General features: G+C 40.5%; 1 protein-coding gene across 19 annotated transcripts in view; it reads left to right on the forward strand.

Moving 5' to 3' along the window:
* The window catches only part of BLTP1 (bridge-like lipid transfer protein family member 1), a 454,074-nt gene that overhangs the window by 103,378 nt on the left and 336,866 nt on the right, over window positions 1-13,830 (forward strand). For all 19 annotated transcript variants that reach the window (XM_077476843.1, XM_077476844.1, XM_077476848.1 and 16 more), the window contains exons 8-9: window positions 1,660-1,853; window positions 12,083-12,162. In XM_077476843.1, the coding sequence (XP_077332969.1) occupies window positions 1,660-1,853; window positions 12,083-12,162 (274 nt within the window). The remainder of the gene's footprint in view (window positions 1-1,659; window positions 1,854-12,082; window positions 12,163-13,830) is intronic.

A 13,830-nucleotide genomic window follows, 5' to 3' on the forward strand; every position in this document is an offset into this window, starting at 1 on the left:
TATATATATATATATACAGTCTTTTTAAAAATTGGCAGCTGCAGCTCTGTACACTCGGCTGAGGATCCATATGCAGCCACCGCTGGGGAGAGGGGGACTTTACAGCGAAACCCCATGGGCCACCTGCAGCATGGGTGAGGAGGGAGGGGAGGAGGAGAGCCTAAAGACGGCATGGCACCCCTGTGATGGGCGGCCCCAGCAGGCCCCGCCTCATTTTCGGCGCCAGTATCTGCGAAAATTCTCTTTCGGCTTTTTGCCAAAAGGGCAATTTTTGGCCGATATGTTTTCGGTGGCCGAAATTTCGGTGCATCCCTAGAAACAAACACTCCTACATAAGTTTTACTTGTATATCTGCTCTCTTCCCCTTTCTACACTATTTGGAAAGTGCAGATCCTGTTAGAAATATTTCTTCCTCTTTCAGCAGTCAGAGAAGTGTCTGAGCTTACACTGTGTGAGAGCTGAGGCAGAGAAACAAAGGAACATGCAGAGCTATATTCCGAATAGACAAGCTCCCTGCTAATCTCCATATCTGACTTTTCAGCTGCTATCTCATGTGTCGGAGAACTTGTCAGAAGTGACTCTGCTGATAACAGAGGAACGGAGCACCAGAGAGAAATGGCGCTTTGAAGAGAGATATGAAGGCACTACAGATATATGTGCTTAGGTCAAATTTCATGAATGGGGTTTACAGAAGTCTTTGCAGTTTTATGTTAAAGAACATTATTCTGAAATTGTTCAACAGTTTTTAGACACAGCTTTTCACAAACCTCTACCCGTGTTTTCTATTACGGAAAAAATATGGAGATTTGAAAATCATCGCATTTCGTTTTATGTAGATTTTACAAATTACAACATTTTACAAAATTTAGTTTGTGTTGTATTTAACATTTTTTTTAAAAGGCAATAACAATGAAATCTTGGTAAATAGTGTAATGAACAAGACGAATAGGAACATAAAAACTTCCCATAGTGGATAGTTTTGATTAATTTTCGTGACATATACGCAACACGCAAGCAAAATCCAGATGGCACAGTATATTTGCAAAAGTAATATATATTCCAAAAAAAAAACTACAGAAATTATCTAAAAATAAGATGGAAGTTATATAGAAATGGAAAAAAGAGGAAAAAGAGAAAGTATTGTCCAGCCAGCAGAAGCTGCAGAATCAACATATTTGTTTCAGGCTATGCTGAAAGAACAGCCCTAATAAGGTTCCAGAGTTGGTTCACACTGCTGCGATGTGAGAACCCTGCAAATCCAGTGCGGGTTCCCACATCCCATTCAACTCACAGGCAGTACACACTGCCCTATGTGGACCGCTGGGAGTGTCATTGCAAAGTTAATGACACCCCCAGATTGGTTCGCATATCACAGTGCAAACTGTCAATCGGGGCAGAAATTGGTTTGCATGGGTGTAAACACCCATGCGATCCTATTCTGGTGCAGACCAAAAAAAGGGTCCTGTGCGAGTTTGATCCCAATGCGATGCAAATTCAGCCATACAAGGTGTATCACATGCGATGTCTGACATCGCAGCAGTGGGAACCAGCTACCAAAGGTCCATTTCTTGAAAATTTAAAATGTAATGGTAAATATTGTTGTTAATGTGGACAGAGGTAACATTTTGATGACTGATCTGACTGCATATTAAATTGTAGGGACGCTTGGCTTTTGGAAATCATTACCAACCTCAAACCTTATGTGTAAATTTTGATGATGCATTCCTCACATACACTACTAAGCCCCCATCAAGCCACCTGGACCAGTTCATGCACATACTGAAGGGCAAGCTGGAGAATGTCAGGGTGATGCTAGTACCCAGTCCAAGATATGTCGGCCTTCAAAATGACGAGTAAGCTTTTACTTAACTATTTTACTATAACTCTGTTTTCACATCGGTCATGTGTTCTAACTGCATAGTTTGCTCTCTGTCTCCTTCCTTTTTGTTTTGCATGACTGCGTGAATTAGCTTTAATGTGTAAAAGTAAATTGTTTGTATGCTTGCACTTGCATAATTGTGTGTAGACTTCTCTGGCTTCCAAATACAGTTGTGCTCATAAGATTACATAACCTGCCAGAATTTATGATTTTTTTTTGGCCATTTTTCAGAGACTATGAATGATAACACAAAAACATTTTTCACTCATGGTTAGTGTTTGGCTGAAGCCGTGTATTATCATTCAACTGTGTTTACTTTTTTAAATCATAATGGCAACAGAAACTACCCAAATCACCCTGAAGTTTATATACCCTGGTGATTTTGGCCTGATAACGTGCACACAAGATGACACAAAGGAGTTTGAATGGCTATTAAAGGTAACCATCCTCACCATCAGTGATGAAACCAAAATTGAGCTTTTTGGCCACAACCATGATCGCTTCATTTGGAGAGGAGTCAACAAGGCCTATGATGAAAGGTACACCATTCCTACTGTGAAACATGGAGAATTAATTGCTGATGTTTTGGGGATGTGTGAGCTACAAAGGCACAGGAAATTTGGTCAAAATTGATGACAAGTATGTTCTCAAAAAATACTGAAGGAACATATGCATTCATCAGCCAGGAAGCTGCACATGGGACGTCCTTGGACATTCCAACATGACAATAATCCAAAACACAAGGCCAAGTCGACCTGTCATTGGCTACAGCAGAATGAAGTGAAGGTTCTGGAGTGGCCATCTCAGTCTCCTGACCTCAATATGATTGAGCCACTCTGGGGAGATCTCAAACGTGCATTTTATACAAGACAGCCCAAGAATTTACAGGAACTGGAGGCTTTTTGCCAAGAGGAATGGGCAGCTTTACCATCTGAGAAGATAAAGAGTTTTATCCACAAATACCATAAAAGACTTCAAGCTGTAATTGATGTTAAAGGGGGCAATACACGAGAATTGGGGTATGTAAACTTTTGATCAGGGTCATTTGGGTAGTTTCTGTTGCAATTATGATTTAAAAAGAGTAAACACAGTTGATTGATAATAAATGGCTTCAGCCAAACACTATTTTAGTGAAAGAAAAGTTTTTGTGTTATCATTCATATTCTCTGAAAAATGGTCAAGAAATCATAAATTCTGCCAGGGTATGTAAATTTATGAGCACAACTGTAATCATATCCAATTTTCTAGACTACGTGATACCAGTTATAAACAAGTTCATAAGCGCCAAAACACCAACCAAATCCAGTGGTAAAATTGTGTCCATACTATACTGGTGCCGCTGGCATAGCTGAGGCAGTGATTATGGGTCGATGAAACAACAGAACAAGGCAAGCAGACGCACTGTGTAGTCTTCCATAGAGGATCTCCCAATCATAGCAGGCAACATTTTAATAGGATGTCCTAAACCACACGTAAGATTACAGAATTGTGTCGATAATGGTGTAGGCAACCGGCACCATCATAAATTCTGTAGTGCGGACAATCTTGATGATAATAGGCATATTATGCCTGCCAATGTACTCCAAATACATTCTGTAAAAGATTGACCCTGTGTCTGGGGTTTACACTGGCATCCACAGCAAACTGATGTGTCCAGCTAGTAGGTCCAAAAACCACATGAAACCACTCAGTAGAATCAAATGAATCATGAAAACCTTCTTTATTAAACAATGAAAATTAAAAATGAATCCAGTTACAATGAAGAATTAAAAGGAAGATCACTCAAGAAGCCCTTTCAGTTCAGATGGTAAGTTATGCCACTTGCGCTGTGTTGGTTACCTACACCATTATCAGCACAATTCTGTATTCTTGCGTGTGGTTCAGGGTATTCCATCAACTTTTTGCCTGCTATGATTGGAAGATTGTCTGTAGAATGCTACAATGTCTGTGCTTACTTTGTTCATATGATACCTTTATATATATATATATATATATATATATATATATATATATATATATATATATATATGGTGTGTGCATATATAGATATATGTACCTTCCTGAAGATGAGTACATTTACAAATGAATTACTCAAAACATTCTTGATAATAATAACTATACAACCACACAGGCTTTAAAAATAGTCATATTTTGTTGTATGTCTGTTTCTTGGAAATCCTGCTGCACATTCCTTTGTCTCGTTGCAGTACACTCCTCCAGCTCTGACCTCTCCTCTTTCTTCATATTGAAACCAAGTTTGCATCTTCTTTCCTTATTGTCCATTGAGGCACCCACAGGGATGTAAAAAATTTTAAGCATTGAGTTATCTTAATGTTTTAAGGTGATTTGGCCACTGGCAAACAACATAAACTATTAAAGGGGTTGTAAAGGTTCGTTTTTTATTTTCTAAATAGGTTCCTCTAAGCTAGTGCATTGTTGGTTCACTTACCTTTTCCTTCGATTTCCCTTATAAATGTTTTTTTTCTTTGTTTTCTTTGTCTGAATTTCTCACTTCCTGTTCCTCCTCAGTAAGCTGTTCAGTAAGCTGTTCTGGCTGACTAACCACCAGCTCGGATGATGGTGAGAAGTTTACTGAGGAGAAACAGGAAGTGAGATATTCAGACAAAGAAAAAAAACATTTAGAAGGGAAATCGAAGGAAAAGGTAAGTGAACCAACAATGCACTAGCTTAGAGGAACCTATGTAGAAAATAAAAAACAAACCTTTACAACCCCTTTAAGCTAACCCCTGTATATAACCCCGCCTCCAACTGCCATGCCTATCTTTGTAGTGTCAGTTAAGATTGAACTCTTTTATTTATTTTTATTTTTTTTATCTCCGCTTTGTTGAGAAAAACTTAACTATACATTTTGGCATTTAATTTTTTTTTTTTTTACATATTTTTTGTTTGGTGATATCATCCAAGATTTCAAGAAACACTGCATGAACTTCTCTTTACCTATCAGCTATCCTGATCAGCATATCCTTGGCAACTGACCATCAGACATTGAGCTCTGCCTTGTGGCACTTCACTTATTTCTGTGTACTGAGTGTGTACTGTAGTCTGTTTATTGAGTTAGCCTCTTGCTATTCATCCTTGTGGAAGCACCTTCCCGTTGCTGCTTCTGAGACATCTTGTGGATCATCTAGTTTGTGGATTTTCAGTCTGTCTGCAGTTCAGAAGCAGGCGGGGAAGCCGTCCCCTCTGTGAGAAAACAGTGATTAGCGTTAGCTGCTATAATAGCCACTAGCGATAATCGCAAGAGATCCCGGCAGGCTGGTTGTACCCAGCTTGATCGATCAATCGTTCGATCAACTTGGTACATTTAGCCTGCCCATTAAGAGTTCAAATCTAGGCTGATTCCTGCTGAACCATTTGGATTGTCTAGCTCTCAGATAATTTTCCCTTAGGCAAACCATAGATGGTTCGAATCTCGGGCAGTTCTTGCTGAATTTGGAGATTCGAACTGTTAATGGGCAGGCTGAATGTACCAAGTTGATCGATTGATCAATGTGGGTACAACCATCTGGCAGATTCTCTTGCGATTATCGCTAGCAGCTCCTATAGCCACTAGCGTTATCACCATCTTGCACCATGTCTAGCCGCATGCTCTTTATTCCTGGATTCCCTATTGTGGAATTCCTAGAACACCACCTCTGTAAAGAGTCCATGCCCAAGATTTATGCATTTCCTGCTAAGCCATGAATCAACTTGTCTACACTCTTTGGGTATAGCAATTTTTTTCATTTACCTCTTTAGGTTCTTATCGGACTGTGGGGGATTTCCTTTTCAAAAAGTCCTCCCTTTTCATGTTTTCCTCCCAATGCTTTCCAGTTCTTCTTGTTTTGGAAAATCAGAACTTTGGCCAATGCCCAAACCTTGTCCTGCGGACCACTTAATCTTGCTGTTTTCAAATTAAGCCAGGGTGGGAATTATCTCTTGATTTTCTTTCATCCTGGTGGGATTCTCCATGGATGTATCCACTTTTTTACTCTTTCAGTCCAGTTCATTATAACAGTTAGTTTCCCAAGATTACATAAATTGTGCCCATCAGAGTGCCCCTTATAAATTGTGCCCATCAGCATGCCCCTCATTTTATGTTAAGGTACATGCTGATGGGCATAGTAAGCAAGTGGTTAAAACCTGCAGCTTTTTTTTTTAACTGCGTGTAGGAAAAAAGACCAAAAAATCTGGAAAGACATAAAAACTGTTTCCTTTTCTGTTAAAATGTAAATGTCAAAACAGGGCACACATCCCCCGAATTACCTATTTTTGGAAAGTAAATTACACTACACTGATCAGCCACTGACGGGAAAATATAATCACATTGATTATCTAATTACAATGACATTTGAAAGCGGGTGGGATTTTAGACAGCAAGTGAACATGTTGTCTCTGAAGTTGATGTGTTGAAAGCAGGAAAATGGGTAAGATTAAAGGTCGGTGTGACTTTGACAAGGGCCAAATTGTAATGGCTAGATAACTGGGTCAGAGCATCTGCAAAGCTGCAGCTCTTTTGGGAAGTTCCAGGTCTGCAGAGGCCAGGACCTACCAAAAGTGGTCCAAGGAATGAAAACCAGTGACAATGTCATAGGTGGACAAGTCTCATTGATACACATGGGGATCGAAGACTGGTATAATGTAGTCAGATTCAATAGGAGAATAACTGTAGCTGAAATTGCTGAAAAAGTTGATGCCGATTCCAATATAAAGGTGCCAGAACCTACAGTGCATCGCAGCTTGTTGCAGACGAGGCTGTCTAGCCGCCAACTGGCCAGGGTGCCCTTGCTGACCCGTGTCTACAGCCAAAAGCACCTTCAATGGGAATGTGAGCATCAAAATATAAATGTAGTAACTCCGCGACAAAGTTGTAATAAAATAATTATCCACCTGCAGTCACTATGCTCTCTGTGGAGTGTGCATGTGAGCGTCAGAACTGGACCACAGAGCAATAGAAGAAGGTGGCCTAGCCTGATGAATGGTTTTCTTTTACATCATGTAGATGGCCGTGTGTGTTTGTTGCTTACGTGGGGGAAGAGATGGCCAAGATGCACTATGGGAAAAGGGCAAGCTGATGAGGCAGTAGCCTGCTGCTGATGGCTTGGTGCCAGATACCACAGTACACCTTCAGAGGTCAGGTTGAGTCCATGCCTCCACAGGTTAGGGCTGTTTTGGCAGAAACAGTGGGGCCTACTCAATATCCGGTCATAGTGCTATGACTGATTGGTGTATAGTGGTGACATAACACAACTTATGTTTTTAGGTAAACATGCCTCACTAGGTTTCTAATAAATGTGCAGTAAATAATTATAGAATAATCTGACTACAAGCCTACCTGACTATGCCCTTTATGCCTATTGTTGCTGTGTTTGCATTTTATGTTTCTTGTGCAAATATTAGCTTTCCTTGTTGCCTTTCCTGTTAAACCTTACTACACTGTTCAAAACAAATTGTTCATAATCATGTAAATATGTAAAATGTTTTTTCAAGTCCTCATGCGATGACCTTTCAAGAGGTATGAGATAATAAACCCCAAATCGCAGTAAGTACAGGTAGAAATTACACTGAAAAGGTGTATTGCATACAAACAACCATTATGATTTTTATGGGATGTTTACTAGGCTTGGTAGAACAAATCCTTTTGTAGGGGTAGAATTTTTCAGCCTTCACTTTTCGCAATCTTTTAATAACATGCTTTTTAGGTATGTGCAAAAATTGAGGAATGAATCTCTGATCTCTGATCTTTGTGCATAGTGCTTTGAATAAATCCCTTCTAGTTCTTGCACTCTTGAGACAGACATACCTTTACATAATATGGTTTCCTACTTTGCTTCTGTTTTTAGCAATACTTCTATAGAGAAGAAACTGCATGTACATTAAGAAATATAATAATGTGGTATCAATAGCAGTGGTGTGTCTGTGTTAAAAAAAAAGTTATTGGTAATGTGATATCACATATGTAGCTTTTTTATTTGTGCACACAAAATTATGAAATATATAGGTTATGAACTATTTTTTTGTCTGGAATTTAAGCCATTATCATTTGGGTCTATTTAATGTTGTAAAAGGCTGTTTTCCCTAAGCACATAAGTACTCAGGAAAAGACCAAACAAGCATGATAAATAAAGCTAAAAAATTAAGGGCATTTGAAAGTAGAGGAAATGTTTTTAAACACGGTCTTTTCAGGACCCAGGAGGTGAGATAGCTTGTAAAATTCCTTTCAATGTGAATTTAATCACAGCCGTGTGATAGTGAAAACAATCACGAACATTTTTCTTGTAAGATTATATCAACTTTTTCCTCTCACGTCTCAATATCCTATTACCAGTGACTTATCTGCAATTTATATCAGAGAGCATATGGAATTGTGGGCATCATCAAACTTCTACAAGATTTTTTCTTTAAAGCCAATCTGCAGCTTCTACAAAAAATATAGTTTGAGTCAAAGTGCTGAAAATACTTGTCTTCCAAAGTTGTTTGGGGGGCTTGCAAACCATTTCCAGACAGGAGGCTGCAGAACAGACAGCTGCTCTCTTCTGGAATCGGCAGTCTCTCTGCGGCGGCCCGGCATGCCTCCAACTCAGAGCTACGGTGCTCGAGTCAACCTAATTCATACTGTCTTCTGGTTTCCTAGCTCTGACCCAGCAAGGAGGCATGTTGGACCATTGGACAGAGTCCACTACTTCCACACAGAGAATGGTCCTCCCTGCAGCCTCATGCTTGGCCATAGACTTTTGTACTACAGCTGGAAATGATTTGAAAACACCAAAAAAGTAGGATTTTGCAGAGTGAGCACTTGCAGCACCCTACATTTCAGTTTTTTTTTTTTTAATGGATGCTACAGTTGGGCTTTAAAAATACCTTTACTTTGAATATGTACAGTGCTTTGAAAAAGTATTCACACCCCTTGAAATTTTCCACATTTTGTCATGTTACAACCAAAAACATAAATGTATTTTATGGGGATTTTATGTGATAGAGTCTATCAGATAGACAAACACAAAGTGTGGCACATAATTGTGAAGTGAAAGGAAAATGATAAATGGTTTTCAAAATGTTTTACAAATAAATGTCTGAAAAGTGTGGCGTACATTTGTAATCAGCCCCCTTTACTCTGATGCCCCTAGTGAAAATCTAGTGAAACCAATTGCCTTCAGAAGTCACCTAATTAGTAAATAGAGTCCACCTGTGTGCAATTTAATCTCAGTATGAATACAGCTGTTCTGTGAAGTACTCAGAGGTTTGTTAGAGAACCAAACAGCATCATGAAGGCCAAGGATAAAGTTGTGGAGAAGTTTAAAGCAGGGTTAAGTTATAAAAAAAATCCCAAACTTTGAACAGCTCACAGAGCACTGTTCAATCCATCACCCGAAAATGGAAAGAGTATGGCACAACTGCAAATCTACCAAGACATGGCCGTCCACCTAAACCAGGGGCAGGCAACCAGGTACCCTCCAGCTATTGCAGAAATTCAAGTCCCATCATGCCTCTGGGAGTAATTGTAACTTCCTGGCTTGCAGTGCCTCATGGGAAATGTAGTACCACAACTGCTGGAGGGCTCCAGGTTGCCTAACTCTGACCTAAACTGATAGGCCAGGCAAGGAGAGCATTAATCAGAGAAACAGCCAAGAGGACCATGGTAACTTTGGAGGAGCTGCAGAGATCCACAGCTCAGGTGGGAGAATCTGTCCACAGATCTTGCCTTTATGGAAGGGGGGCAAAAAGAAAGACATAAGAAGTTCCGTTAGCGGTTTGCAAGAAGCCATGTGGGGGACACACGCTATGTGTGGTGAAAAACAAACACTGCACATCACCCTGAACATACCATCCCCACCGTGAAACATGGTGGTGGCACCATCATATTGTGGGGATGCTTTTCTTCAGCAGGGACAGGGAGCTGGTCAGAGTTGATAGGAAGATGGATGCAGCCAAATACAGAATCATTTTAGAAGAAATCCTGTTACTCTGTAAAAGACTTGAGACTGGGGTAGATAGAGGCTCACCTTCCAGCAGGACAACAACTCTAAACATACAGCCAGAGCTACAATGGAATGTTTTAGATCAAAGCATATTCATTTGTTAGAATGGCCTAGTCAAAATCCAGACCTAAATACAATTGAGAATCTGTTGCAAGTAGGGATGCACCGATATCGGTGCCGATACCTGGCATTTGAACGAGTATCGGTACTAGCTCAAATGCTCCCAAAACTGATACTTTGCGGTGCGATTTGCAGCAGTACAAAATAAAAGGGCGCAAATTGCACTGCAAGAAATTGCATGCAATTTGAATAGGAATGTGGTGCGATTCCTGTCGGAATTGCATGCAATTTCCCTCCACTGCTCGTGTGTGTGTGTGTGTGTGTGTGTGTGTGTGTGTGTAGTAATGTGTAGTAATAGGTAGAGACAGAGTAGAAGTTTAAAGCAGCAATCGTTTCTTGGAAAACTGGAGCTCCTGGAGGTGGGTGGGGAGCCCAATGGATGCTGGCTCGATGGACGTTCTCGTTGTTTGCCCGCACAGTACTGTCTCCATAGTGGACCACTTCCACCCGCTCCCCTGGCCGGCAGTAACGAGCCCTGAACCCAGCTGTCATGCCCAGGTGCGCCGGCCGTTGCCGCCTCCGTCCATTGATTCAGCATCCATTGGGCTCACCGCCTGCCCCAGGAGCTCAAGGGTTAGAGGTTGCATTCATTCCACCAGGCTAAGCAGAGTAAAATGCAGTCTGCGTGAGTCACAGTGCATCACTGGCACACTACCACCTCCCTGCATGGGCCTGTGATCTGTTTACCTAATGCCATCAGTCTGTTCAGTTTTCCAATACATGATTACTACTTTGAACTTCTAATCTATCTCTAACTACTTATTGGAACAGCGGCCCCTCTGCTGAATTTTGTGAATTTTAAACTGCCCACTAGATTGCGCTTCTATATACACACATGGAAATCACGTGATTCTTTGCAGTGGGATTTTCTCCATTTATTTTTGTATTGACGCAAATCGCACCGCAAAGTATCGGTACTCGGTATCAGCTAGTACTTCACCGAAATTATAGGGACTCATACTCGCCCATAAAAAAACATTATCGGTGCAACCCTAGTGGCAAGACTTGAACATTGCTGTTCACACACGCTCTCCATCCAATGTGACAGAGCTTGAGCTATTTTGCAAAGAAGACTAGGCAAAAATTAGGCAGCAATTTCACTCTCTAGATGTGCAAAGCTGGTAGAGACATCCCCAAAAAGACTTACAGCTGTAATTGCAGCGAAAGGTGGTTCTACAAAGTATTGACCCAGGGGGGCTGAATACAAATGTATGCCACACTTTTCACATATAAAAAAAAAAAATGTAAAACCATTTATCATTTTCCTTCCACTTCACAATTACGTGCCACTTTGTGTTGATCTATCACATAACATCCCAATAAAATATATTAATTTTTTTGGTTGTAATATGACAAAATGTGGAAAATTTCAAGGGGTGTGAATACTTTTTCAAAGCATTCTAACACGAGTTCTTGTATCATCTCAGTGGACATGTTTTTGCAAATACAGGAGGGAGGGTCAGCAACCAGATACTGTCAACATCTGGAATCGTTTCAGTCTCTGGAAATATCCTTCATAGACAATTCCTGTTTTCTACAAAATCAGCTGGCTGGGGTTGTCTGCAGTAGTCAGATATGAGGGTTGACAACCAACCTGGCCAAAATCAACCAGGTCAGACTACAACCAGCTTTTGTGAATATGGGTTATAAAATGACGTGAAATTGTTATTTTCAGGGCTATATAATGGGACACATATATCCCAGTTGGGTTGTAGACTACCAAATTTGAATCTTCTTTTCCATCCCTGTGCATTTAGTAAATGATCACAGCAGTGCCAAGACTCCAGCATGAACCATTAGAGAAGACAGCAGACACATTACTTTTTGTCTTGGAAGGGCCTCTATAGTTTCTTTCCACATTGAAGCTGGATCAGTTCTGCTTATTTAAAATTATGGACAACACAGGAAGACTAAAATGGAAGGATCCCCATTTGTTATATTTATTTTTAGTCTTAATGTGAATGCTACTAGCTAGAGATGTTATTCGCCTTGGCATAAACCTGCATCTATTTGACAGTCTTATAGTTACTTTATATGGTGCAAATATTATTTTCAATATCCTTGGAAAAGATATGATGTTCAATTTGTTGTTTTCTATTCTAAGGCCTCCAAGACTCATGGGAGAAGGATTTGTGGTCATGCAGTCTAATGATGTTGACATCTACTACTACATGGACGAGCCAGGTAATCTGAAGCTAGAGGATAGAAATAGCTAGCTGATACAAGTAATTGGCTCCACAGTTAATTCATTTCAAGGTTGGATGTAATGTTCCAGTTTCTCTATCTTGCCTGATATGTTCCACCGATGTCTGTGATGAGCATCATCTTGACAGTTGTGACCCTTGTGCTCTGTTTGGAGTTTGTTCCACTTAACCTATGACGGGCTTGAAAAGTTTGCTGCCATCTTTTTCTGATTGTGGATTGCTTTAATGTTGTGTTTTTCCTCTATTAATTAAATATTTCCTGTAGTGTGATATTGTATTTTTCCAGCAACTATATTATTGTTGATATTTAAGCTTGCTCAAAAACGTAAACCTGGTCTTTTTTATTCTGCAAGGACTAGCACAACCTCTGATTTGCACAAAGATATTAGTCTGAATAGCCTGCTTTAAAAAAACAAAACAAAAAGAAAACACATACGTAATGCAGGCAGTGTCTCTGGCGCCCGCTGAACTTCAGAGCAACTCGAGTTGTGCCCTTGAACTACCCCCTAAAGCTCTCCAGTCTCCCTGCTATCTATCAAGCATTTCCTGCAGAATAAGCTTGGGGCCATGTCATTCTGCCTGCATCATTTGTGAGTGTTTCTTTTTTCCTCCTTAGGCCCCTTTCACATTTGCGGACGGACTGTTTGTCCGTTTTTCATCCATCCATTGATGGATGAAAAAGGGTTATCAATGCATCTCTATGGAAAAACAGATGTAAACGAATGACCAACCTTTTACTTCAGTATCCGTCAACATCTGTTTTTGGAAAGACTTTCTTTTAAAAAGACAGATGTAAATGGACAAATGGTCCCTCTTGCATGAAAAAATGGCTCCGGGACTCAAGTGAATAAGGACTTTAGCTGGCAGATGTAAAAAACTGATGGAAAAATGGATAAAAAACTGATGTAAACTTCATCTGTTTTTCCTTTGAAAAAACTTAGCTGAACTGATAAAACAAATGGTCCGCACATGTGAAAGGGGCCGTACTTGCATGGACTGTATTGAAAAGCAGTCAGCCTGGGAATACCCCCCTCCTAGATCCCTTTCTTAGCAGTGTGCACACATACATAATGACGACACTGCTAGGAGAGGTGAGGCCTTATTTCCACATTGGCACACTCTTTATGGAGCTTTTCTTACTTTATAATACTTTTTGTATGGAAAACCTTCCTCAAATGTCATGTGCCTTTACTAACTTTTACTAATGAGTGGCTTCCCTCTGGCCACTACCACACAGGCCTGATTGGTGAAGTGCTGCAGAGATGGTTGTTCTTCTGGATGGTTCTCCTCTCTCCACAGAGAAATGCTGGAGCTCTGTCAGAGTGACCATCGGGTTCTTGGTAACCTCCTTGACTAAGCCCCTTCTCCCCCTACGTTCAGTTTGGCTGGGCGTTTTTCGCTCTAGAAAGAGTCCCATTTACAGATGATGGAGGCCACTGTGCTCATTGGGACCTTCAATGCTGCAGAAATTTTTCTGTACTCTTCCCCAGATCTGTGCCTCAATACAATCCTGTCTCGGAGGTATACAGACAATTCCTTGAACTTCATGGCTTGGTTTGTGCTCTCTCATGTACTGTGGGACCTTTTATATAGACAGGTGTGTGCTTTTCCAAATCATGTCCAGTCAACTGAATTTACCACAGGTGGA

This window comes from Lithobates pipiens, unplaced genomic scaffold, assembly GCF_037356315.1.
Source record: "Lithobates pipiens isolate NorthernLeopardFrog02 unplaced genomic scaffold, aLitPip1_a1.2 Scaffold_13, whole genome shotgun sequence".
Classification (NCBI taxonomy): Eukaryota; Metazoa; Chordata; class Amphibia; order Anura; family Ranidae; genus Lithobates; species Lithobates pipiens.